Source organism: Vanacampus margaritifer, chromosome 1 (genome assembly GCF_051991255.1).
Source record: "Vanacampus margaritifer isolate UIUO_Vmar chromosome 1, RoL_Vmar_1.0, whole genome shotgun sequence".
Taxonomy (NCBI): domain Eukaryota; kingdom Metazoa; phylum Chordata; class Actinopteri; order Syngnathiformes; family Syngnathidae; genus Vanacampus; species Vanacampus margaritifer.
This window is the reverse complement of record NC_135432.1, coordinates 5,529,059-5,556,757: the sequence shown is the minus strand read 5'-3', so window position 1 is coordinate 5,556,757 and position 27,699 is coordinate 5,529,059. Positions and strand designations below refer to the sequence as shown.

The 27,699-nt window shown below is 38.1% G+C and overlaps 1 protein-coding gene across 3 annotated transcripts in view; it reads right to left on the bottom strand.

Annotated features, from left to right (window-relative positions):
• LOC144053507 (voltage-dependent calcium channel subunit alpha-2/delta-3-like) overlaps positions 1 to 27,699 on the bottom strand; it is a 133,689-nt gene that overhangs the window by 60,135 nt on the left and 45,855 nt on the right. For all 3 annotated transcript variants that reach the window (XR_013294465.1, XM_077568018.1, XM_077568025.1), the window contains exons 5-12: positions 18,128 to 18,290; positions 15,347 to 15,478; positions 13,868 to 14,079; positions 12,999 to 13,073; positions 9,918 to 10,007; positions 9,413 to 9,526; positions 6,433 to 6,511; positions 1,529 to 1,662 (exon numbers count right to left, since the gene is read on the bottom strand). Coding sequence is in view for 2 of the 3 variants with exons in the window: in XM_077568018.1 (XP_077424144.1) it covers positions 1,529 to 1,662; positions 6,433 to 6,511; positions 9,413 to 9,526; positions 9,918 to 10,007; positions 12,999 to 13,073; positions 13,868 to 14,079; positions 15,347 to 15,478; positions 18,128 to 18,290 (999 nt within the window). In the remaining variant the exon portion in view is untranslated. The remainder of the gene's footprint in view (positions 1 to 1,528; positions 1,663 to 6,432; positions 6,512 to 9,412; positions 9,527 to 9,917; positions 10,008 to 12,998; positions 13,074 to 13,867; positions 14,080 to 15,346; positions 15,479 to 18,127; positions 18,291 to 27,699) is intronic.

Sequence of the window (27,699 nt, the reverse complement as noted above, 5' to 3'; positions counted from 1 at the left end):
GTTCAAGTGGAAAAAGAGGAAGAGGACAGGAGAGGTCACTGCTTTTTGGGGGGGGCGGGTGGGGGGATTGGTGACAAAAATCATGCCAGTGACCCCTCAATCATCCAGATGTAATGAAAACAGAAAAAGTGTTTGTGGCATTCTAGCCAAACTCATCCAACCATATTTGAACAGATATTGCTTTGCACACAGAAACAAAAGACAAAAACAATTTAGTATTGACTATTAAATACATTTGTAATTTCCGTGAGACCTTTGATCGATATTTTTTGCACATTCCAGCCTTTACATTAACAATGGGTGGATATTTATCCATTTTAATACTGCTTATCTTATTCAGGATCAGGGTGAAGCCTAGCCCAGCTAACAATGGACAAGAGGCAGAATATAATCTCATCACTGGGTAGCTGTAAACACAACATTGAGGGAAATTGTTCCATCATCAGTTGCATGAAAGTCTGCTATGTTAACCAATATAATACCAATGACATGGACGGGTATTATTTTGGTATAAATCCACACTTTGATGTCCATATATAATCATTGTATTAATCATTGATGTATCCGAACCAGATGCCCGAGCCACCTCAACTGAGTCCTTTCAATGCGGAGGAGCAGCAGTACCTCCCGGATGACCGAGCTTCTCACCATATCTCTAAAGGGGGGAACCCAGTCGCCCTGCAGAGGAAACTCATTTTGGCCGCTTGTATCCGGGATCTTATTCTTTTCAACCCACAGCTTGCGACCATAGTTGAGGGTAGGGAACGTAGATCGACCGGTAAAACGAGAGCTTCGCCTTTCCGCTTAGCTCCTCCTTCATCACAACTGATCGATACAGAGTCCGCATCAGACGCTGCAACGATCCGCCTGTCGATCTCCCGCTTATATACATTTTGCGTCTTATAATGTGGTTGGATCAGGTTGTACTGGAACTGGATCTGACATTGCAGCGGCTCACTTAACTGATTTTGCAAATGGCAAATATTCGGCACTTTTCAGGAGATTCTAATAACGACGTTTTTTTTTTCAAATATTAACATTGCATCATGAAAAAGAGCAAGCCATTTTCAACACTTTAGATTGGTCAATAATTCGTAAAAATGACACCCACACATGAGGACTGACCAAAAGTATATATTTTTGTAAAATATATGGAAATTTTCCAAATTGTGACTTATGAGGTTTTGGCCGTATATAGTGTTTAGGTGACTTACTGTAGCTCAGGTCATCTATAAGTAAAGCAACAGAGCAATTTTGTACCGTATACTGCATCTCCAAACAACCCAGAGAAAGACCATATCTTTTCACCCCCCCAAAACACTCAAGCACTTGTCCTTCACACAACACATTCACATGTTGTGACACAAACAAATGGAGTGTTAAAACACCGCTTCTTTTCCCCCCACAATAAAAAAAAAGAAGTAAATGCACCATTTAATAAAAACACTGAAGCGAGGAAAGGTGTTATTAAAAAAAAAATGGTTATGGTTCTTCGACAGATTGTGTAAAATTGAGTTCAGCAACTTACGGTGCTATCAATGTAGGCCTCAGTCCAAACTGTATCGTGCTCCCTGTCGATCACCTTGGGACGACTCAGCACATGGAGATACTCCATCACATTCTCCTGGACATCTGCCAGTGTGGATATTTGAGTGAAGTAACCTGTCGGCAAAAAGTTAAAGAAAAAACTCTTGAGAATTTCCAAAAGAATTATCAATAATATAGTTTGAATTGGCCACTTCTCTTCACTTAGCTACCACTCTTACTTCAAACAGGAATGAAAATTCCTATATATATATATATATATATATATGTGTGTATATGTGTATATATATATGTATATGTATTTAAAAAAAAAAAAAAAAAAAAAAAACATTTATTAAATTTTTTTTAATTGATTTGTTGGATTAAAAAAAAAAAAAAAAAAGGAGAGCAATGATGATGTCAAATCGAATGAACAATACTGAGCTCTCCCGTAAGAAAAAAAGAAAAAAAGGAATGAAAATTCCAAAGTGTGTCATTTAAAAAAAAGACATGTAGTGCAACACAATCAATATCCTCAAAAAGCATCTGAATGTTTTCAGAATCATTTCTTGCATTTTAAGAAATTGCACGTAAAATACAGTTCAGCAGGTGGCAAACAGCTCCGAGATGAAGCTTGATACATGTTTGCGCAATCGCGACATGATTCCTGGAGTCGAGCACAAGTGAAAGGAAAAACCAGCATGGGCTTGGAGACAGGTACATTAAGTAAGTGCTATGTAAATGTTATGCAAAAAAAAAAACGCTTTTATTCAACCCAAATGTGATGCTATTTCATATGACGATAATGTCACCGTTGTGAGGAGGGAATGCACTGTTATCTCAACAGGGGGCAAAAAAGAATCAGGGAAGTAGTGAGTCAGACAGAGAGAGGACAAAACGTGACATGGAGAATTGGAGAAAGGAAAGAGAGCACATGTCTACCCGTCCATGAAAGAAAACTGTCACCATCACAATCATAAAAATCATAGCTAGAGGAAATATATTTTGGGGTCATCGGTCCAGGCAGTGACCTTTATTCCACATGGAGAAAGGGGCCAACGCCAGAGGAGTCCAGACTAATACAGAACAGCGATGTGTGATGGGGAAAAGTCAGTCAAAACTTCAACAACAACCAAAACAGCAGAAAATGCAAAAAACATAAAGCATTGTTGAAATCAAATGTATCAAAGCAGCATGAAATAGCATCTCGTACTGTATGTCCTCTTCTTTTGGTACCAAGGCCCTCTGGGATCCAGCTATTATTCCAGCAGGTAGTTGGTTACAACACACACTGAAGAGGCTCACATAAGGCACAAAACAAGCTGCCTCGGTGTAGCAGCATCGTTTATCAAGGCGCTGAGTGAAGAATGACTGGTCCCTCCGGAGGCCTAAGGGCGTCCTTCGGGCTGAGCCACGACGGAGAGCGAGATGAGGTGGGGAGCAAAAAAAATTAATCCTCCCTGTTTTCCGTGACATGGTACACCTGGTACAGGCTAGAAGAGCAGCAGTGTGAAATAGTCATGATGAGAGTATAAATATGTTCGAATGGACCTCTTGTGGTACCAGACATTAGCGAGAATACGCATAACGTGCTGTTGACAAAGTATGTCATGACTCATGAGTGTAACTAGTCGTTATTATGTGCTGGCCTTACTATAAGTACATAAGTTATACATAACCAACTCTCTGACTCTAATACAAAGTTGGCTATAATAAAACAAATAGAATAACTATAAAATGCTCCAGCACAGTCTAATTATGAGATTAGCATGACATTTGGCTTTGATGGATTGATTTTGAAATCTGTGACCAAAAAATTTAAGTCTGTAATATAGATGAACAATGTTTATTTCTTAAGGAAGCCTGTCCCCGGCTGTGTTGGGGTAGTAGGCGGGATAAACCCTGAACTGGTTGCCAGCAAATTGCATGAAGATCCGAAATTAGATTTTTTTTATGAAGACATATCCTTCACACATTTTTTGTGGGACATAATCGTGAAGTGGAACATTTTGTTTTTTTATAATTTTATTTTTTATTTTTATAAATAACTAAAAAGTAGAGCGTGCAAAATGAATCACCCATTTTCTCTCAGTGCAGCCAACTGGCTACAGAAGTTCCCTGATGATTTCTGAATGATCCAAAATTGACCTAAATGAATGATGATAAACAAAGTCCACCTGCAAACCTACCAAGACTTGTCACTTTTCAACTTGATGATTGTCCATTAATCAATTAATTTTGACAAATCCAAAATTCCTGAAGAAGCGCAATAAGGCTTGTGTCAGCACGAAAACCAGTACGCTTGAGCGCAATGGCATTTGTTATGTGCTAGGGCACAAATGATGCTCGTCGGGCGGTTAAAATGGGGAGCAGGGAAGTGGTGGAGAATCGGGTAGCATTCTGACGGGGAGTCCGAGTCCCAAAAATAACAAACAAGAAATATTAAGTATATGCTCAACGGAATGGTTTGCAAAACCAGGCTGGACACCTCTACTCTTACCTGGAAAAGCAAATGTGCAGCAGACAAAAACACCGAAATGACGTAAGTGCTCATATAAAACCCACACCACCTCCCACACACCCTCCCACCGATCCCAGAAAAGCCCCCATTTGCTATGTGATAGGGCAAAGTTTAACACCCACAACACAAAAAACAAATTAACAGTCATGACAAATTGTGGACCGTAACAGCACCATCTACGGATATAGAACCCTTAATGTTGTAAGGTCGGTGTATTTAATAGTTCTGATGGGTATGGAGTAGCATAAAAGATACTAGGGATGTCAGGCGATTAACATTTTTAATCATAATTAATCGCATGACTTCAATAGTTAACTCACGATTAATCACAATTTTTGTATTTTTTCTAAATGTACAATAACATATTTTTTTCTAACTTTCATACTCTTGTTCACGTAAAAATAGAAAAAAAATTTAACTAATCGAAATATGGTTGCAACGTCTAGTCATTGATACAGTAATTTCATAATTCATAAAATTGAGTTAAAATTAAACAGATGTACTGTACTGTAAGAAAACGAGTGTGATATTGATTTTCTTTGAGGTCATTTTTCTGCCACTAGATGGCATAATTGCATTTGTAAGACGTTGGTGACAGCTCTGTGTATTTTTATTTTCATATTAAGAGCTATCTAACCTTTAACATTAAACAAATTGTGAAATTCTGCACAAAATTGTACAATACAATATGACCCCTGCAATCTCCACAAATAATAAATACGATTAATCACAATTTTTGTATTTTTTCTAAATGTACAATAAAAGGTACAATAACATATTTTTTTCTAACTTTCATACTCTTGTTCACGTAAAAATAGAAAAAAAATTAAACTAATCGAAATATGCTTGCAACGTCTAGTCATTGATACAGTAATTTCATAATTCATAAAATTGAGTTAAAATTAAACAGATGTGCTGTACTGTAAGAAAACGAGTGTGATATTGATTTTCTTTGAGGTCATTTTTCTGCCACTAGATGGCATAATTGCATTTGTAAGACGTTGGTGACAGCTCAGTGTATTTTTATTTTCATATTAAGCGCTATCTAACCTTTAACATTAAACAAATTGTGAACTTCTGCACAAAATTGTACAATACAATATGACCCCTGCAATCTCCACAAATAATAAATACGATTAATCACAATTTTTGTATTTTTTCTAAATGTACAATAAAAGGTACAATAACATATTTTTTTTTAACTTTCATACTCTTGTTCACGTAAAAATAGAAAAAAAATTAAACTAATCGAAATATGGTTGCAACGTCTAGTCATTGATACAGTAATTTCATAATTCATAAAATTGAGTTAAAATTAAACAGATGTGCTGTACTGTAAGAAAACGAGTGTGATATTGATTTTCTTTGAGGTCATTTTTCTGCCACTAGATGGCATAATTGCATTTGTAAGACGTTGGTGACAGCTCAGTGTATTTTTATTTTCATATTAAGCGCTATCTAACCTTTAACATTAAACAAATTGTGAACTTCTGCACAAAATTGTACAATACAATATGACCCCTGCAATCTCCACAAATAATAAATACGATTAATCACAATTTTTGTATTTTTTCTAAATGTACAATAAAAGGTACAATAACATATTTTTTTTTAACTTTCATACTCTTGTTCACGTAAAAATAGAAAAAAAATTAAACTAATCGAAATATGGTTGCAACGTCTAGTCATTGATACAGTAATTTCATAATTCATAAAATTGAGTTAAAATTAAACAGATGTACTGTACTGTAAGAAAACGAGTGTGATATTGATTTTCTTTGAGGTCATTTTTCTGCCACTAGATGGCATAATTGCATTTGTAAGACGTTGGCGACAGCTCTTTGTATTTTTATTTTCATATTAAGAGCTATCTAACCTTTAACATTAAACAAATTGTGAAATTCTGCACAAAATTGTACAATACAATATGACCCCTGCAATCTCCACAAATATATGCATTATTATCAAATGTATTACTGCTAAATTTTGAGGCGGACGTGTCTGCTGCCTTGCGACTGTAATTCCCCCAGTTCAGACTTTCCAAGTAAGGGGCAGTCAATAATCAGGCGTGAAAAGAATTAGTGGTGTTAAATCAACTTTAAATTAACTCAAAATGAATACATTAATTTTGACACCCCTAAAAAAATACACACAGCTACAAAATACTAAATGTTTGGCAGATAGCACACACTCAAACGTACATGCATACAAGCTCATCCTCATCTTGAAGACCTTCAAAGTTTACACCCACACACACCAAAGCCCAATCATTGCAATGACAGATGTTTTTGTGTATCGCAAAGTAACACGCTGTAAGCAATCTGAGCAAAAAAATAAATAAAAAATAAAAAATATTAATATGGGTGAACAAAGTATGTCGATCGCACCTTTGTTAGCACATGCCATCCATTTGAGATTATCTGCAAAGGCCGACTCTCGGCCAATCAGGTAGGGGAATATGCGGACCTGTGGAAAAAGAGCAGATAGGACCCGTCAGTCATCTTAATCGTATTTCCAAAGAGCCCACCACACCAGCAAGGGGAAGATAATGCAGTCAAACCAAAACGGTGGGTTCATTATTTGGCATGCGAGTGATTAGCAGGCCTGTTCTGTTGATTTAGTAACAGATTTTTCCCAATAAATCATCGTTTTAATTATGAATTAATATCATGTTGATGAACCCAAAGGACAAAAGTAATTAGTGAGGAATAATGACATAAATTGACATAACAAACTTGTGTGTAAAGTCATTAGATAACCATCAATACAAAATCAGTCACAACAGGTATGTGAGTTTGTGGTGTACATACTTTGCCAGATTGGACCAAATGCAAGCTTTAAGGGATGCAGCTGTCATAGCACCCAAGCCTATATTTTCCCCTGCCTTTCTTCACCCTGACAGCATGTGTCTGCTTACCGTATGTGTGTGGATGGAGCACAGCACGTTTGAATGAGAGTGGGTTTGTTTATCTTATTTTGAAAGGCTGCTCTTAAAATAAGTGCGCCATACATTTATTAGACTCCTTGTCTTGTTCTCTTGAGGTTCGCCTCCAAAATAGATTCATCACTGTGTCTATGATGTATCCTATAGACTTGTAGATATTGTCTTACAGCAATAGCAAATAAATGATTAGTTTCAGCTAGGTACAAAGTCAATATCTTTTTAGTAAAAATAGTGTTGCTTCATTGTTAGCTGTTACTGTATGTATTTTATCGGATTATATCGTCAATGTGACAACAACATAGTATGTCAATATGTTTACAGTTGCTCCATTGAGGCCTATAGATAAGAGAAGTCTGAGTACACTTCACCGGTCATTGACAGGTCAAATTACAGCGACCACTTATTAAATATGAAAGTGGTTGACTGCAGTGCAAAATGCTGCACAAGTACAAACAAGCAGCTGCAGCATGCAATCTCCAACCCACCTGAATGCACACATGAATATAACAAATACCCTTTCAAATATTTACAACATAAACGCAAAAGTACATTTGTTTACCTGAAGCCTATGGGCGGGATTTCTGAAAAGACTTCATGATTAAGATTCAGATTTACTGGTGCAAATTACTATTAAAAAGTCATTTCCATTCTGATACAAAGCGACTCGATGTGATTGTGAGACTGAAGTTGACGAAAAGTGACAATAGAAGAGGGAGAGCATCTCTGTAGAGCGACAGTGACTGAAGACTTCTATTATCAGCAGGGCATTTTATAAATTGAACTATGAGAACCTTTTCCACTTTTCATTGCTCCTCAGCCTTGAGGCAGCAGTCGGAAGTCGGTGAGGGGGATCACCACCAACACCCGCATGGGAAGAGTTTGGGTGTCGTCATTTCTATCAACGCTTACCTGGTGCTATTGTGACATGCAGTTAGCTAGTTAGCATGCCTACACTGTGAAAATGCATCTTTCTTTAGATAACTTAGGGTTATACATTTAGAGGGCCTCGTTGTAAGCCACGAGTGCACGCTTGTCATGGAGACAAGGGAGAAGGTAAAAAATAAAAATAAAAATGAAAGTCCATCTTGACAGCCAGGATCTAAAAATGTGTGGCTGATTTAAGAGAGCCTTGTTGTTGCAGGGTTAGCATCGCAACACTACGGTGTGAAATATTCCAGCCTTAGAGGCTTTGAGTGTACATATTTTTGCAGCTCAAACGTGTAGGCATAAGAAACATGCATGAGGACGTAGCAGCCATTTTTCCAGATCATAGTAGCGTTTTTTTGATTGATAGTTGAGCAGTGTGTGGTTTCAGTGTGTTTAGCACACACACCCACAGCGTCCGAGAGCAGCGAGAATAGGTTTATTTTTCATGATTTTGAAGCTTCATTTTACAAACTTGGTGATTCTTTTTTTTTTAAATCACAAAAAAATTGGCAGTGTTGTTGACAACGCTTGTCTCCGTTGCGTGCCAAATTTAGAAATTCCAGGTTTCCAGAGTAACTTTTTTCTTTTACTTGGAGCACATTGGTCCCTAACTGAAATTTTAGGGGCACAAGCAGAAAATTGAAGGGCACAGATTAAATCAACTTGCAAATTAAATATTCAAGAATAGTCATTTTTAAAAAGATCTGCAAATTTACCACTGGAATGGGCACGAGTACATGAAAAATTTAATCCCACTGTCTCAAATGTTAGGAGCAAAATGCCACCATTTTTCCCCACATTCCTTGTTTGCCTTTCTCCTGCAAGCCGGCCTCGCCTCCCTGAATCTTGTATCCTGCATCCTCAACCCGCAAACGTAACACCATTAACTCTTTGACTGCCAAAAACGTTAAATAACGTTTAGTAAAATCCTATGGAGGAGTGCCAAAGACGTTAAAAGACGTTTGTTTCAAAACAGAGGTGAAACTAACCATTTTCCGTTGTTGATTACTGAAGAACGGAATAAGGTAGAAACAAAATTTTTTTTCTGATGAAAGATGAGAGTCCAATCTTTCATTTGGTAGTATGTGTGTTTCCATAGTCCAAACACATAATTTTCTATGGACCTTGAAAGATCAGTCAAAATGCTTAAAATCGGCTGGCACTGGCGACAACCCGTTTCTGAAAACGTCTGGCAGTCAAAGAGTTAAGGGGTAGGGGAAGTCTGGAGCCCTGAGATTACATATTTATTTTCACTTTACTTATCAAAAGAAGCACAGTATGTGTACACACACTCATTTCTCAAGCCACACGGTATCAAGTACAGAGCCAGGTGGGACAACGTGGCTTTGAGCAATCTAAAAATGACTATGTAGTATATTTAGAAAATTTTAAAATGCAAAACCTATTCATAGTCTGCTGTTGGTGACGTCAATAGAAAATTGCGCTTGAATATAATACTGACAATAATGTGTTGTGTGCGTGTTATAATTCCTCACCTTCCTGTCTGGCCAGTTGAACTTGGCAAAGATAGCATCGTACGTGTCCACTGCTCCATCTGTAACCAACATAATGGCTTGGCTACACTCACTGCCTCTTCCGGTCTCATTGAACTGGGAAGACGGGGGAGCGAGTGAGAAAGGAAGGTAGAGTTACTCGAGGATACCACAAACAACACACCACAATGCAAACTGATTGAAAATCAACATGCAAAATATAGCCCTGAATATGATTCCCTTCGCGGAATCAGCTTTCATCAACTAATCAAACTGAAACGGATATCTGTTATGACAGTATTTTACCGAGATGAAATGATTGCATTTAGTTTGTAACTTTCCTTCTGTATTACTTGTTGTTTAACTATTTGCTGAAAATTGAGTATTCTGTAAAGACATGACCTATTACTTTTGAATAATGATACTTCAGCTTTTAGAGCATTGTAGTGACAATGTTAGAGCATCTAAATTCATGTTTGAAATGATAATGCATCGGCGTAGTACATACCTCGCTGAGAAGATCGAAGGCCTCACTTAAAGCAATATCTAACATTCCGATGCCTTGAGCAAACAGCTTGTCAAGGTGCTCCCGGAAATGCTGAAAAACAATTGGGAATGGCTGAACTCACGCTATGCATCAAAACTGATTTGAGCACATTTTACGCAAACTAACTAACCCTTTATAAATAATATTAACAAACTGCAACATTGAAGAGCGTGAGTGAAGGGTGGAAGCTGCTGCATTTTTCTTTCAATGTGTTATATTTTAAACTTTTATCATTCTACACAGTGATCTTTTAAATTTGCCATTCATTTACTTTCGGCAATAAATGTTTTTATTTACACTATTTATTTTGCACTTTTGCACGGGGTAAGGGCATCCTGAACGAATCTCATTGTAACTTGTGTATAATGACAATAAAGCTATTTGAATTAGAATTTACGCAAGCAAACTAACCCTTTAATTATATGCTAATATAAGGGACGGCCTAAAAAACGTTTAATATTTTTAAGTCTTTTCTTTTTTTTTCATATATATATATATATATATTAGAGCTGTCAAACGATAACATTTTTTAATCAAATTAATCACATCTTAAAATTTGGATTAATCACAATTAATCGCGTTATTAAAAAGGCTTTTTATCCCCAAAAATTTGCCTGCCAAATTTAAAGAGCACCTGTTATGTAATAATTATTTCGACATTTAATGTTATGAGGACGTCTTCCACATTTTTTGATCCTCTGCACACGCTAACTCTCCTCTTTTTGTAATCAGTTAATTACTTGCATAATTCAAAAAGAAAAAAAACGGCCCGATGGTTTGACACGAACAAATATTCTGAATGTCATACGCAAAACATTTATTAAATGCTTTACTTCAATGCTTTTTTTTTTAATGTCTCAAACAACGACCTTTGCTACTTTTAACGTTACATCTGCTATCACGATAAAGGATAATCTGTGGCCAAAATTAATAATGTGAATAATCTGCTTTAATTCACGATTAATATGATAATTTATGAATTTATATATATATATATATATTACTGTCAATAGAAATATAGAATGATTGTATAGGTTGTTAAAGTCTTGACATACATTCAGATAAATCCAAGTAAAATGAAAAACATTTATTTACATTGGCATTTTTATATGGTGTATGATACACTTTAAAATTGTTCTATTGATCTTTAATTTACCCAAGCAAATAGGGAATCAATTTTTACACATTTTCACTTTTTGGCTATCAACATTCTAGCTGCACCGTAACCATCCTCAATTATTATTTCTCTCCACCTTGACTTTCCACTCCCTCTTTATTTAGCGCCTCGGGTCTTTGGCTCCACTGGGATGAGAAAAGGTTCTCCACACTCAGCGGGAGGCCGAAGCTGTATTAAGTCCCTATCAGTTTCTGCTTATTTGAGCTTGGGTGTACAGAAACATGCACCACCCCCCCCCCCCACATGCATCACTAATATGTACAGTAATTGCGTCAAAACAACCTCCAGCTACCTGATCCAACTCGAAATAGCAAAAGGCACAACCTTTCCTTTAGGGTGGCGAAAAAAGGTTAATCAGTTCCAATAAATGGTTGCACCCCAGAGCACAGCAAATATTACCTGCTGCATTTGAGTGTGACCGCGGGAACGAACTTGTTCTTTAGGTTTGTGGGTTAAGATTCCTACAAATGTCCGAATACAACGGGGCACTCAATACATATCACAGCAGTTTGTCCTTGGGACGTACTCGTTTGTGCGCACAATAAATGGTGTTAAAGGCGGCTCTGAAGTAATAATGAACAATCATTGAACAATGTTTAATAAAAGCTTGGTTACATACATTATAATGTTCGCATGAGCCACTTTTGAGTGACATGACCCTGTAGCCACATTAACTCTTTGACTGCCAGACGTTTTCAGAAAAGGGATGCCGTGGGTGCCAGCCGATTTAAGCATTTTTGACTGATCTTTCACGGTCCACAGAAAATTATGTGTTTGGACTATGGAAACGCACATACTACCAAATGAAAGATTGGACTCTCATCTTTCATCAGAAAAAAAAGTTTGTTTCTACCTTATTCCGTTTTTCAGTAATCAACAATAGAAAATGGTTAGTTTCACCTCTGTTCCGAAACAAACGTCTTTTAACGTCTTTGGCACTCCTCCATAGGATTTTACTAAACGTTATTTAACGTTTTTGGCAGTCAAAGAGTTAAAGATGGTAATAACGTCAGTATTAATATTGATGGATATCAGTGAATTAGATAATGAGAGATTAGATACATAGATTAGATCATGCATTTTCATTGCATATGTTTTTGAACTCAGGGGGGTTGATTAGATTTGTTTTTATTTACTTTTTTTTAACCATTCAATTATTTTTGCCCTGTAATGGATTGGCTACCAGTCCAGGATGTAGCTATCTAATTTCAAGTTGGGATTGTAAAAGATTCAAATTTACTCAACTTGATTTAACAATATAGAGCACTGAATTTTTTTTTGGAGTGAAGCACCCACTGTTGTTTCATTGTTGACAAATATCTGCATTAAAATGTTGAAATAGTGCAAAGGGTTTTAGCATGACGCAAAAAGGATAAGAGGGTGAAAAGTACAAATGAAAAAGGCAGCAGATATGTTTTAAATGGTTTGCTGTATCACAGTGAGAGTGCAAAACAACAAGCACCAATATTTACTGTCACCGCTAAAACACTTTAAATAGTTTAACACCAGTTAGTGCGAGGCAAAACTAATATTAAGGAGTGAATAAGTACAAATAAAGGATAAATTTAACAGAGCTGAAACAAGTGCCAATTGGAAGAATTGAATTAAATATGACGCAAACAAATATGGACATTTACTGCCTGATTAAAGATGGGGGCAATCGGACACAATAACTGATGAATGCCCAAAGCCACACATGACCAATAAAATCCATGTATGACTAAGATTCAACCCAAAAAAAAAAAAACATTAACTTGATGGGAGTACGGCTTTGATAACACCCCTAATTAGCTTCAGCAAGAATTTTCTTAGAAGTGTGTGTCTTTCGACGGATGGAAATAATAGGAGAGTGAAAGAGGGCTCACATCTTTGTTGGCGACGTCAGCCTGGACCAGCGTTCTATTCAGGCATGGCTCCACATAATGCAATTCCTCATTGTACTGAAACAATACATTAGGTCATTGTTAGTTTTCCCAAAATGTTCAATATACTTGTTTAATTCTGTGGCTGAACAATGATCCACGAACTGGAACGCCTGCTACATACTGTAGTGATAATTAAAAACATAAAAGTGCATGAAAGACAAGAGATGTAGGCTAACATTCCCACCCCTCGCCAATTTATTTATGCATAAAGTAGCCTCAAAAGAAACTAATATTATTTTGGAACAAAACAAAAAAAAGATTTCTTTGGGCTTGGGAAGTTTTTGTGTAATTATATGCGAAATGTAACAATAACAAGAGAAACAATAATAAGGAAACAAGCCAATGAGCTAAATGGATTATTGGGAAACACAATTTCCCAATCATTTTTCAGTTTTCTAAAAGAATAATTTTCTAAATAACACGATTAGGCTATGAAATGATAATGACAACTTTGTTCTGTGGTGAGACAGAATGTGGGCTGGCAATGTGACAGGCTACATTTTGATGTGAAATAGCATCAGACATAGGCGTGTGCGTGGTGACACACACACACAGAAACAATGGTTTGGAAGCCGGAGGCGGGATCCAATCAACAACTGTCTTTTTTTTTGTGCTTCAAATCTTCATTTAGCAGGCTGCTAATTGGCTGAGAGCATGACAAGGGAGAAAGCTGATTTGTTCCAGAATTTGGCCTTATCTTAGCAAGAGTGGAGCCAGGCTCATCTCGCGCGTCTCTATCTGAATCTGAAACTAAGTGAGTTTGAAAGTAATGCAAAATTATTCTTTTTGCAGCAGCTGTGTGAACTTACAGCAATGATGTTGAAGAAGTCATCATCTCCAAGAGTGTCCAGTATGGAAGAGACGGTTTGCCTAGCGATGGTGAGTCTGAGACCTTTCATGCTTCCGCTGACATCAACAAGAATCAGCACATCCTTCGGCGAGGTAGCAGCTTGGATGTACCACTTCCTGTTACGGCAGTCAAAAGCAATGACCCCGTGTACATCTGGTTTCCATTTAATCCCTTGGATAGTGGAAATAAGTCAATTACATTGATTGTATGTGTGACAACAGCACCAAACAACAGCTCTGACATGTTCCTATTTTGAACTTTCTTGGTCCTGGATGGAGATTCCAGAGCACAAAATAAACTGAAAACATTTTTGTATTGTTCTCCTGCTTAGTCAAAAAAAGCATAGACAATCAAATACAGTGGTGCCTCGGAGTTTGAACACAATTCGTTACTGTGAAGTGTTCAAAGTTCGAATTGTTCAACCTCCGAAACATTTTTTCCCCATAGGAATTAATGTAAATGCAATGAATCCGTTCCCAAGCTCCAAAAAAAAAAAAAATCCTATTTTAATTTCTATTTATGTAAAAAACATGTACACCCTGTACAGCTAAGGGGGGTCCTTGTGCAGTATTTACGGAAGTAGTCACAGTAGCACTGTACGTTTTTCTTTTCTGCCACTGGAACTGCTGTCTTTATTTGGGCACATGTTGAAGAAAGTTGTCATGGAAAAATCTAAATGCACTTGCGAATGTACGGAGCACCTCCGAGAGTATTCACCCGCTCTGACTGGAAATGAGCAGATCTTGGTCTCCACTACCGCAACGTGAGCATTCGGCATCACTTGGCTTCCTGATCAAGGTACGTTCAGCTTTGCTTGGGTGTTCAAACTCCGAGAATGAGGTCAAACTCAGAGGCATTTTTTTACTCCGATTTTTTTGTCGAAGTCTGATTTGTACGAGTTCCGAGACGTTTGAACTCCGAGGTTCTACAGTATTAATTCGATTCATAGCTACTTAACTCTTTGACTGCCAGACGTTTTCAGAAAAGGGATGCCGTGGGTGCCAGCCGTTTTAAGCATTTTTGACTGATCTTTCAAGGTCCATAGAAAATTATGTGTTTGGACTATGGAAACACACATACTACCAAATGAAAGATTGGACTCTCATCTTTCATCAGAACAAAAAGTTTGTTTCTACCTTATTCCGTTTTTCAGTAATCAACAATAGAAAATGGTTAGTTTCACCTCTGTTTTGAAAAAAAAAAACATCTTTTAACGTCTTTGGCACTCCTCCATAGGATTTTATTAAACGTTATTTAACGTTTTTGGCAGTCAAAGAGTTAATTATACTACTTCTCTTCATGTTCATGCTGCTTCGCTGATGGACTCCAGTGTCAGGCTAATATAACAGAACATTCCCACACACCGTTAACAACATTTTGGGAAGATGAAGACAAAACACGCAGAAAAAGACAACAAAACAAACAAACCCACACTTACCTGGATACTGTCTGAAAAAGCCTTTGGCACTGCCAAAATACTGCCATATGAGTGATGGGTCTCTCTCAAAGTTATCCACAAAAACTTTGTTCAAGGCTTCCGACCAGTACACTCCATTCACAATGGCAGAGTCTAATAATTAATGGCGGGAGTGGGAGAGGGGATAGGGGCAGAGGTAGAAAAAAATAGTACAATTTCAGTAAAAAAATAAAATAATAAAAAATAATCAACAGTTTTCATTGAAATTTCCTGACATGAGTACACACAGGGCCGAATCCAATGAAGGTTTGCGTAGCTTTTCTGTGGCGCTAACCGGTAAAATCGAGCAAACAGACAGCATTTAATCCACAAAGCATGCGCTGATGGTGAAATTCATTACTAACTGCACTGCCAAGCAGAATGTGTAACACCGGCGCTCACTGCCAAACACACCAGATAGAAAGTTGGAAGCCTGTTTCTTGTCGCCGTCAAATTTTGAACATGTTCCAAATTTCTACGTGAGGAAAAAAACAAACAAAAAAAAAAAAACACACACAAAAACGGTTGAGCTTAAAAATTATTTGCAAGGATCTGCCGAAATTGTTTGCAACGTCTTGAACGAAACCTGACACAATACCGACACTCATTAAATGCACACACTTGCGCAAGCCTGCACCACTCAGTGAGTACGTTTCCATGCAGTCAGTTAACCCATTTAAAACTCGAATATTACCAATATTGGGGTTTTGAAAGGCCATGTAAACACGTGCAACACAAGAAGCAGAGTTAAGAAAAAACAAAAACGTGGGGGTGATTGAATTAACCCATTAAGGCCGGGAACGCATTACCTCGTTTCTACCTTTATGCCGGCTTGTGTCAGATCAGCATACCCGTATAGTAAACTCTATCTGTAGCCTCACCCTAACACCTAACCTGTTCTTACTGAAATAAATGACGCAATTGATGACGGTGCGGGAGGACTTCGAATCGGTGTAACCAGTCGACAGTGACATACTGTTAAGAAATACGTTTGTAGACAATGAGGATGTTGAGAATTCCGATGGCTTTGTAAAGGAATGGACGACGAATAATTACCACTCGATCCCCCAAGGTTATTACAACTGCGCTCCAGTGTTGAAGGTCAATATACCCGCAGACGCTACACAGTTGTGGATTTTTTTTTAAATTAAAAATACATTCAAGGTTTATAATAATAATAAACTTAGGTTTGTCTGAACACCGCAGGTGTAAGCCCTGAAATGTTTTGGGAATTATGTTTCTAACTGCTTCAGGAGCTGAGATATCAATTATTTAGTAGGAATTGACAATATTGCTGAATTTCCAGGAAAACTTCAGGTTTTCGGAGGTGATTCTAAAGTCAAACTGAGGTTTTAGAAGCATGTTTTGGCAGGCGCTTTAAGCCTTAATGGGTTAACAAAGGTGAACATACAGCACATTCAATAAATAAATCATACACAAAAGCCCAACATAAAGAAAAAAATAAGTGTGGATGGAGAGGCGGGCAAAAAGCAACCCAGACATGTGAAATGGAGACAGAAAAGCAGATAAGACGTTCCTCATCATCTCCAATGCCGGCGCCATTGTTGTGCTGTCATCACTCATGCCAATAAGCCGTGAATGAATTAGTCTTTTGGAAGCAAGCCTGATATGCGACACCAACCCACCTCCGATATTTGGATGTGAACCATTTGCACAACAATACTGCCACATTTTGCGGTTTGACTTTCTATAACAATTCACAAAATTAATCTGCACAATGCAGAGTCTCACTCATTTCTATATACAATACATACACAACAGTGGACACTTACAAATGTATGATACAACATTTTGTATCATTTTCAGTTTATATTGTTTATATTGAAGCTCTATATTGACTTTCTAGTTAGCTTTCTGTCCCTGCATCATACCCAAGTGCAACATGATGAGGAGTCCATAACCAAAAGTGGTCTGTCTTGGAGACACGCAACCCCGACATCAAAGCACAAGTGCTTGAATGAAAACGTTCTAAGAATCCTTCTTTGCTCTTATCCAAGCCTCTTAGTGCTTTTTTTTTTTTGCAGACGGGCGAGTTGTTGCCCACCAAACAAGCTCCCTGCAGTCGCAGCAAATACATCCGAGTTCTCACTAGCAGTGAACAAAGCCCGAGGATTTAAAAACTCTCCAAGCTCTTTCCCTCTCTCATTCTATTCATTTGCCAGGGAATCAAATCAAGATTACGGCTTCCTCTCCTTCCATTAGCCAGCCAGTGTCACTCATAAAATTTTCATTCACTTCCATTCCATTTCATTCAATCTTCTTCTGTCACTCTCATTTGATTTTTTCCCCCCTCCCATCACCTAGCAATAATTAAACTGTTTCTTGGACCTTCCATCAGTTTGACTTAACCTACTTTCTTCCCTTTTACCCCCCAAGATAATTCTGCCTCGAGTAGCTGACTTAAGCCCTCGCGACATGTAGTCTGTCCACTAAGCACCGTTCAAAGGCCTGACTTCATTGGTATGACTGTGTGAACGATGAATTAGACGAGTGTTTGACTCTTTGACAATTAATTCATGTGACGGAAATAATCGAAAGTGTTACATTTCATAAATGCAAATGCCAACACAGTGTGCAGGAAGCAAACTTCATAATTTTCATATATGAATTATTCAATATTCAATTATTGCCACTGAAGCGGAAACACACAATCCACTTTTTCTCATGTTGAAAATATAAAGCAAATATGTGTCCGCATCACATTTTGCAGCTCATTATGGAAAAACGAGATCGTGAACATACCCTTGTTGTACATGTTAGTGGGCACCTGGACCACACTGAGGCTCAGGTTGACTGACAAGTTGTTAAAGTGGTCATTAGGTTGTAGGACGAACTCTCCTCCCAGCTCTACATTGTTCCCCTCCTCATCCACTTCGTTGATCAGCACTGCATTGAAGTATTCATACTGGGGGACGAGAGAGACACAAAAGGTGGCGTGCGAGCAGGAATTTGCACACAAGTAAATACATTTCAAACCTGCAAACATTGCACAGGATGTATCGCTCATGGAAATGCTGAGTCAGAGACGATTACAGCTGCTGATGTAACCTGAATCATCATAGACATGCATGATATCAGTGTGATAAAATGCTGAGCCGGCAATTCTCCCCTTTTGCCTGCACGCTCCTTTCCTATCATCATGCTGCATGCGGTGGCCTGGCTTTGCTGTATTTTTAGTGCTGCATATACTGGAAAGACTATTAATAAATGATGGCGCTAGATAAATATAGCACACATGGCTCCCTGCAGCCCCGAAGCTGAGATACCACCCGTGGCTGTGGCCGGAGGGGAGAACATAACACGCAGATTAGAACGCTTAGGATAGTGGGAAGATTTCACAATAAAATAAAACATCAAAACGGGCAGCACAGAGAAATAGTGGTTACCAATGCCTGCCCTCACAGTCTAGAGATTCTGGGTTTGAATCTCAGCTCGGGCCCTCTTGTGTGAACTTTGCATATTCCAAAAATATCATATTCTCAAAATTGTCCTTAGCTGTGAACGGGATTGTGAATGATTGCGTGAAAATACTGTTTTTACACACACACCCGCACGCACGCACACACGCACATACAAAAAATAATAATAATATATATATTTTTTTTAATTAAAAAAGGAGAGCAATGATGATGACATGTCAAATCGTTAAAATTACCGAATGAACAATACTGAGCTCTCCAGAAAAAATAAAAATAAAAAAAAATAAAATAAAAATACTGTATGTGCCATGAGATTGGCTAGCGACCAGTCGAAGGAGTTTCCTGCCTCTCACCCAAAGTCAGATGATTTTGCGACACTTATGAGGACAAGCTGTAAAGAAATTGACGAGATGATTTTGGCCCAGACATTGGCAAGTTAGTAACTAATATTGAACATTTGCTTCAAACGAGCCACCACTTATTTTGTTCTATTATGAAAGAAACTCATTATTGCTAGACTGTTCTAAAAAGTTAGCTGCGTTCAAATCAGGAGACAAGTGTTCTAATTTCTCCTTTCAATCCATTTTAGTTTTACTTCCCTTTTGATGTTTAAATTAAAAAATACCCTGAAGTTAGAATACATGATGTTGATGATGATGATGATAACATTGGCGAACATTTATGAAGGGTGCAGGGGAGATCTGTTGAGTTAGATATGTATGCTGATTATAACCGACGTTTTTATTCTGATTCCAAAATTGCAGTCTTTTTTTCTCTGACATAATTTTTTTTTCTCCACAACTTACCCTACGGATAAGCAAAATTCCACTGATTAGCTGTAGTAAGACTGTAGTAAGAACAGCTGATTATGATTGAACTGAGATCACTTTTGGATTCTGCACCTAAAAATTTGTTTTAACAGCTGTCTGACCAATCTCAAAAAATAATGTAATGGGGATTGATGTTTTCCTTTTTCAAGCACTGGAGCTGGCTTGTCTGTGAAAGTAGGTGAACGGGATCAAGGATGTTTATATACCTCTGCCAAGCAAATGTGTCAGCTATTGTTTTCACCCATTTTATTTCATTAGTTAGTCATGCGCAAGTACAGCAGTTAGTGTCAGCGAGTATTATTTTCAGAAAATTCACTAATGAAGGACCATCTTTTTGGATACAGTAACAGAGACCTCACTGCTATACGTTACTTTACGTTTACAAGGTGCCAATGCATTTTAAAGGGGCTGCCAATATCTACCTTTCTCCTTTTCTGCCTCTAACATTTGCTTCCCTAATCCTGCTCACTTAGTGTTTGTTATTTTCAGTCCTCCTCAACCACTTCCCTCTTTGACTCATCTCAGAATTCAAACCATGTTTTCAGATTTCAATTTTGAATAATTTTCAGCTTTTCCGCCCTCCCCACTTATATTTTTCCTCTGAAATTGCCTCAACCCACTCCTCTACTCATGTTTCATTACTTTAACATGCCATCTCTGTGTACTTTCTCTTCCTAGTGTTTACATACAAATCTCAAAATAAGACGGTGATGCATCTTTTTCTTCTTTTACACTTTAAAAACGTTAAAACGTTTTTAAAAAAAAAAAAAAAACACAAAAAGTGAGCATATAACTGAACATGTAATTATTTAATACAATCTAGTGCATCCTGGTGGGATAAAAAAACTCCCACTAAATGCAATTTCTAACATGTCTTTAATTTTAAACAGTGACGAGATTTGAAACTATCTGTTAAAAGTATACAGTGTACAATGAGATGAAAGAAATACGACAAACGGTGCTTAACGAAGCTGTTAATAGACTTATTTAAATTCACAGCATGTGGGCTTTAATTTTGATTAAAATTGCATCCATTAGCCACATTGTTCCAGCAGTTCTGGAGTGCATGTGGGCGTGTAAATGTGTGCGTTTGCGTCTGTGCAAGCTCCTGTGCACGTGTGTTCGTGCGTACGCTTGTCCATGTGTAGGTGTCTGTGTTAAGTCAATTATGCAATTCCAATAGTACAGTCAGTAAAGGAGTGCCCAGTGCCACTAATGCAGTCCTTGATCATGGTGTTAACAACCTGATCTTTATGCCGAAAGACCACATTTGTACCATCAGCACCCACTCAGTGTGGGCTAGAGAGAAGACGAGAGGATGAGGAGGGGTGCAAGAGCAAGTAAATAGTGAAGCATATCTTAGTTCCCTGTTTAAAAAGGACCCAGACTGTAATGGTAAGTTTGCTTTATATTATTTATTTGGTTGTTACTAACATAACTATGAGATTCCTTTTTTAAAAATCATTTCCAGTTTAATTAGGGGTGCACCGATCACAATTTTCTGACCGATAGCCGATCTACGATCTTTTAAAAAGTCTGACCTGCCAATCCCGATTTTTTCCGATCTCGATTTTTTTCATAACAAGCAGCATACACCTTCAGAGTTCCAATCTTATTTTATTGGAAAACACTGAACAATATCTGTGAAATAATACAAACAGGTTGTTTTAAATGCAAATTAAGTAGTTCTCTGAAATAAAACTGAAAAGCCTACTAGTCATCTCAGCAGAAGAGGACAGTGGCTGACATTTTCAGACCTCTGAGGAGGGAGATGAGATCGGTAGAAAAGATCGGTTTATATTTAAGGGGTCGGCCGATTACCGATCCCCCAAAACTAAGGAAATCTGGGCTGATAAATCGTCCGGCCGATCCGTCGGTGCACCCGTAAGTTTAATACATTTTGTAGAAACTTTTTTGGGACGTAAGCCGCCATTGTTATATACGTCACAACACATTCAGTGCGTAGTGACGTAAAATGGCGGCTAGCTCTCTGCCGAACAATGTGAAATGCCTGTAAAGAAAGCAAGGTAAGCCTCGTAGCGTTCCTAAAGAAACAACATGCGATGGAAGAGTCACCTTCTCATCATGCTCTCATCATTCACTAGACGCATTCAAGAGTTTTGATCGTCCCTTTAGGAACGCTACGGAGGCTTACCTTGCTTTCTTTATAGGCGTTTCACATTGCTCGGCAGAGAGCCAGCCGCCATTCTACGTCACTACGCACTGAATGCGTTGCAACGTAAATAACAATGGTAGTACGTCCAAATAAAGTTTCTCCAAAACGGATTAAACTGGAAATTATTTTTGAAAAATGAATCTCATAGTTATGGTAGTAACAACCAAATAAATAATACCGAGAAAACTTGTTGTTACAGTCGGGGTTCCTTTAAAAAAAAAATGTCACACTCGTAAATTACATATTATTTAAGTTCTATACTTGTTTTGTGTTTTTTTCCCGTCTTTTTTCTGATGGTGAAATGTGTAGATTCCTTTAACATTTTCAAAGCTATTTGCCAGACTGAATGAAGTTGAAGTATTTGATGATTCTTTTCATTGAGTAGACTGCAAGAAATCAGATCAATCAATCTGTAAAGTGGTGAGATTATAAAATGAAAGCAATCTGTAAGGGTGCAGTGTCAGAAATTGCAAGATATTTAATCACTGAGTGCCTGATTTACTAAGATCCCAAAAAGTGGCTCCTAATTTGTCAGTCTGTGATGATTTTTGTTTCTGGCATGTCAAAAACTTTGATCTCTGTCACCTCTCATTTGCTGGCACAACTCCACATGCCGGTTTGCAAATGCCTTTCGGAGGCAGTCGGGAAAAGCACAAAGTTCAGAATTTGTTTCAGGTTGGATAAATCACATCATGCGCTTATTTCACAATTGGACAGGTTAGAAGATTGGCTTACAGAAATAAATTGAAATGACCTGGATTTGTACCCAAATAACATTATATGAAAGATTTCCAAACTCATTTAAGAGAGAGGAAAAAAAAGATTGTCTTATTAACAGGGATGTGATTTGACCAAAGTGAAATTATCAGAAAATTTAGCCGGGGGTCTGGGGGCCGCTGGCACCCAGCTAGGTCCAGGGACACGGGGGGCAAAGCCCCCCGGAGCTCATCGGTTTTCCGTGTTTTTAAGTACTTTCAATGCACTCACATGACAAAGAAATAGACAAAACAACAGCATAAATTTTCAATGTATATTGAACTATCCCATATAAAATGGCAGTTTTAGTCAACTCAAAATCAGTCACATTCAAAAACATTGGACTGCCTTTGCTTTTAAAAACTATCACTGAGAATATCATCATATCTAACTAATGTGATTACTAAGTTAACACATAAATAATGTTGAAGAGTTCAAATTTCATGAACAAATAATTGTATCATGACCAAATGAAAAGTAACTCATATTAGAGCATACCACAAATGTCTGTTATAGCAGAAGATGTTATCTGTCGGAGTCATGTGCATACACAATGAACTACTAACTACTACTGGGGGGGGAGATAAAAAAAGCGGAATTCCGCGAATTAGCGGAAAAATCACATCCCTGTATTAAAAGTAGTTGTTAGAAAAATGAATGCCTCCAAAGATGCCTTTGTTCGTATTTAGGCGCTTCTCACATCTGTCAGATTATAAATTTCTATATTCCCTTTTTGTAATTTGTTAAAGTTTTTGAATGCTTGCAAAAATTATTTCACTGTTGACAGATTTCAGCTCTTTCCATGGATTTTGTTAGGGATTGAGATGAAGACTTGATAGCCACATTAAAGCATTCAACTTTTTCCACCTCAGCCATTTAAAAAAAAAAAAACACTGGTGCGTATTTACACTCTAAGTACAATTGTTTTCTTGTGCCTAGCAGGTGTTCTTGTGTTTTCGCAATATCAGTATTTTCGCATGTTTAGCACTTTAGCAAAGTGGAATAAAAGAAGCAAACAGTCTCTTGCAGTCGAAACTTTTACACAGATATGTAATATGTCACAGAATGTTGATAACTCCTTTTTCAAGCACACAGAAATAATAATTCAAAGACAAAAAGTCTATATTTCTTCATCTCATAAATGCAAAAGTTTCATGCACACACTCTATATAAACACACAACTATTTGCTGTTGGTTTCAGACACGCAGGGAAAAAAAGCATAAAATTGAGTCAAAGCCACAAGGAGGAAAGAGATAGGGCACCAGAAAGAACCGTGACGCCGCAACCCTCTGGTGTTCACTTTCAACTTTCATCACTCCCAGGGTGTGGAAATATGACTGGAAAACAACTTGCGGCATGGATACAGGTAATTTGGGGGTAAACACAACAGTGGAAAAAATAATCTAAGGGAAAGCCAAGATTTGTGCTCAATGCCCTTCATTATGCAAGTCTTTTAGTTAGTTAAAATATAATGTTTATTATTTACTAGCGCTGTCAAACAATAAAAAAAAAAATTAAACAGATTAATCACATCTTTCTGATTAATCACGATTAATCGCCTAATAAAAAAGGGCTTTTTTATCAACATTTTTTTCCCGCCAAATTTGAAGAGCACCGGTTATGTGTTATTTTTTTTTTTTTACATTTAACATTATGAGGACATCTTCAAAAAAAATTTGATCCACTACACACGCTCATCCTCCTATTTTTCTAATCAGTTAATTACTTGCATAATTTAAAACGGAAAAATATGACCCCGATATTTTGACATGAACAAATATTCTAAATGTGATACGCAAACATTCATTAAATGCTTTACTTTAATGCATGAAATTATGTTTATTGCTCAAACACAACCTGTGCTACCTTAAACGTAGCCATCCGTTGTCAGGCTAAAGGATAACCTGTGGTCAAAATTGATCAATTAACGCTTTAGCTTTGACAGCACTATTATTTACCTTAAAAAAAAAAACTTGTACTGCATCAGCTATAGGATCTCTGCTTAGACTATTTTTTGTATATCCAAGACTGTGTAAAAATGTTTCCATGAAACAAAGCAAAAAGAAGGGTCTACTAATGTGCCAACACAAAGCCTGTGGTGTCTGTGTTTCAGTAGTCTAAACTGTCAGGAATTAAGGTGCTAAATTAGTACCTTTAAAGGTCCAATGGCTTGTCACTGGGATACCGTCAAGGATGTTCCTATTGTACCCCTTAAACAGTGTACATACATAGAAGTCCATGTAAATATACAGTATGAATGGATTAACAATTGGCCCGTCACAGTTGAAGTCAAAGGACCATCTTACGTTGTTACTGTTACGGACAATTTCTATTCAGTTTTTGCTGAAAACACAAATATCAGCACATGTTTTATGTCAGGGTCCCCCATATGAAGTAAAGAAAGACCACCTTTAGTTTGCATCGACCATTCAGAGTATAACATCTCAATATCGTGAATCATGACTTACAGAGGTTTGGTTTACATTTTGCATCATATTTTTTTCCTGGTTGGAATTTGCGTTTATTTCATTGTTGATGGTTCTGACAACATGATGCAAATGAATCCTTGCTTATCACGCGTATGTACCTCACAAGAGAACATTTAAAATCATATTCTTACCGATGCAATGTGCATGCAGAGTTTCTCGCATGCATTTTTAGTACAATCGTATGGCAAACACGGTGACATATTCACTGTAGAAAATAACGTGAAAACGCCACAGAGAAATTAATGTATTCAAGTTAGGCGCACTTAGCGAGTGGTAACGTAAGATGGGTGCTGGCGGCTCCAATTCACGGCGAGTAAATAACATTATTAGTCTATTATATAAACGTCTGTGGGTACATATTGGGAGCCTTAGGATTGATACCAATTGTAGAGAAATACAATATGTACCTTAGGGCAGAGGTCCCCAACCCTGGTCCTCAGGGACCGGTATCCAGCCTGTTTTCCATGCCTCCCACAGCCAACACAGGTGGAGATCGTTATCCGCCTTCTCCAGAGATTGCTGATTAGCTGATGATATGAATCACCTGTGTTGGCTGTGGGAGGCATGGAAAACAGGCTGGATACCGGTCCCTGAGGACCAGGGTTGGGGACCTCTGCCTTAGGGGACATATTTGTACCCTTTACCTACAAAGGGGACTATCTAGACCAGTGATGGGCACATCATAAAATATCAGTTAGTAGCACTTGCACCTGCTCATCTCCATCAGAGAAGAAAATCAAGCTAATGATGACCCTGCCAACATGGAGACGTTTAGGCGAAGGGTCTACCATAAAGAGGTGGGCATTTTGTCAGTAATGCCGAACTGTCCTTCAGCCCGTCATTGTCAATTGGTTTAAAGTGCAACAGGTTTCCCATTGCCTATGGCCTACCTATGGTCACGAGCTGTGGGTCGTGACCGAAAGAACAAGATCCCAGATACAAGCGGCCGAAATGAGTTTCCTCCGCAGGGTAGCCGGGCTCTCCCTTTTAGATAGGGTGAGAAGCTCGGTCATCCGGGAGGGACTCAGTGTCGAGCCGCTACTCCTCCATGTTGAGAGGAACCAGTTGAGGTGGCTCGGGCATCTGGTTCGGATGCCTCCTGGACGCCTCACTGGGGAGGTGTTCCGGGCATGTCCTACCGGCGGGAGGCCCCGGGGACGACCCAGGACACGCTGGAGAGACTACGTCTCGGCTGGCCTGGGAACGCCTTGGGATCCCGTCGGAGGAGCTGGGTGAAGTGGCTGGGGAGAGGGAAGTCTGGGCTTCCCTGCTAAAGCTGCTGCCCCCGCGACCCGACCCCGGATAAGCGGAATTGAAGACGGACGGACGGAGGTTTTCCATTGCTGGTCTAGATTACTACACTCACAGCTCATTTCTTTAAACTGCATTCCATACAACTGTGGGCTCTTTCAAAATGGTCTGTTTACCCATTTGGAACATTTGTGTACCTTTTCTAAACATAAATAGAACTTATTTGTACAGTACCAAAGGGTTCAATTATGCAACACAAAGATTGTAAAAATTACCCCAACAGTACCTTTTTTCTGACAGTGTAGGGGTTACAAAAGTTTAATAACATATCTCTTAGAACTCCAAAAGTCCAATGTCGAATGAACAACTTTGATCAAATATTTATATGAATAGAAAGACATAACACACTGTGACACTGAGATTGGGAACATGAACAAACAGATCTTGTTACACTGAGGTAAATGTCATTATTACTCATCATCACCATCTTTCAGAAGCCCATGTTCTGTCCACAGGAAATTAGTAATGAACGTAATTACTGGATAATTATCTCTCCAGATGCTCTCTCGACTCAACACTGAGCCGTGAAGAGGAATTGCACAGGGAACAGAGCATGTCAGGACAGGTAACAACCAACAATGACTTGTCCATACATACATAGTATCTATGTGGATATAGTATAAATATATGTACTTTAAAAAGGCATATAACTAGATTTGAACTTCTTCTTTTTTTTAGTGTTAGTGAGTATTTTTTACTCTTTTGCTTTTAATGTTTTATAATTGTAGCTAATGTTTTGTTTACCGTAAAATTCTATTATCGCATTGCTTCAAGCTAAAACTTACAGCATTCTGTGTTGTTGCATATACACACAGTATTGCATATTGAAACCACAATTTCAGAATGCAACACGTAATCATTTTCATAGAATTTGTGTGCGCCTAGCCAGATCAGTGGAGCAGAAGATGAACTGATTATACTGGCAGCAGCACAGGTCAAATATGCTTTGATAAAGAAAAACAAACAAACTGGCAAATCGACAAGCACGAGGCCTCTTCTGTGCACTCCGTCGGAAATACCCTAGATATGATCACGGGAGAACTAAAACATGAGGAGTTTTTCTCCCCACCTCCAAGCGGGACTACATTTTCAGAAAGCAGCATTAGGCTTTGTCAATTGGTTGCTTGTTGCTGTCCTCCATGGATGGTCTTCTTTGGCCGCACAGGGCATGGGAAACTGCTCTATGCTTTTTCCTATTTACAGTGCATGAGCGTTGCGGGTAAAAGAGCGAGGGAGGGAAATCGGAGCAGATTACCGTGCCAATTTCTCTTGGAAGCAGAAGTGCTCTGGAATGGATAGATAAGAAAATTCCAAGCAAACCCCTGCCAGCCA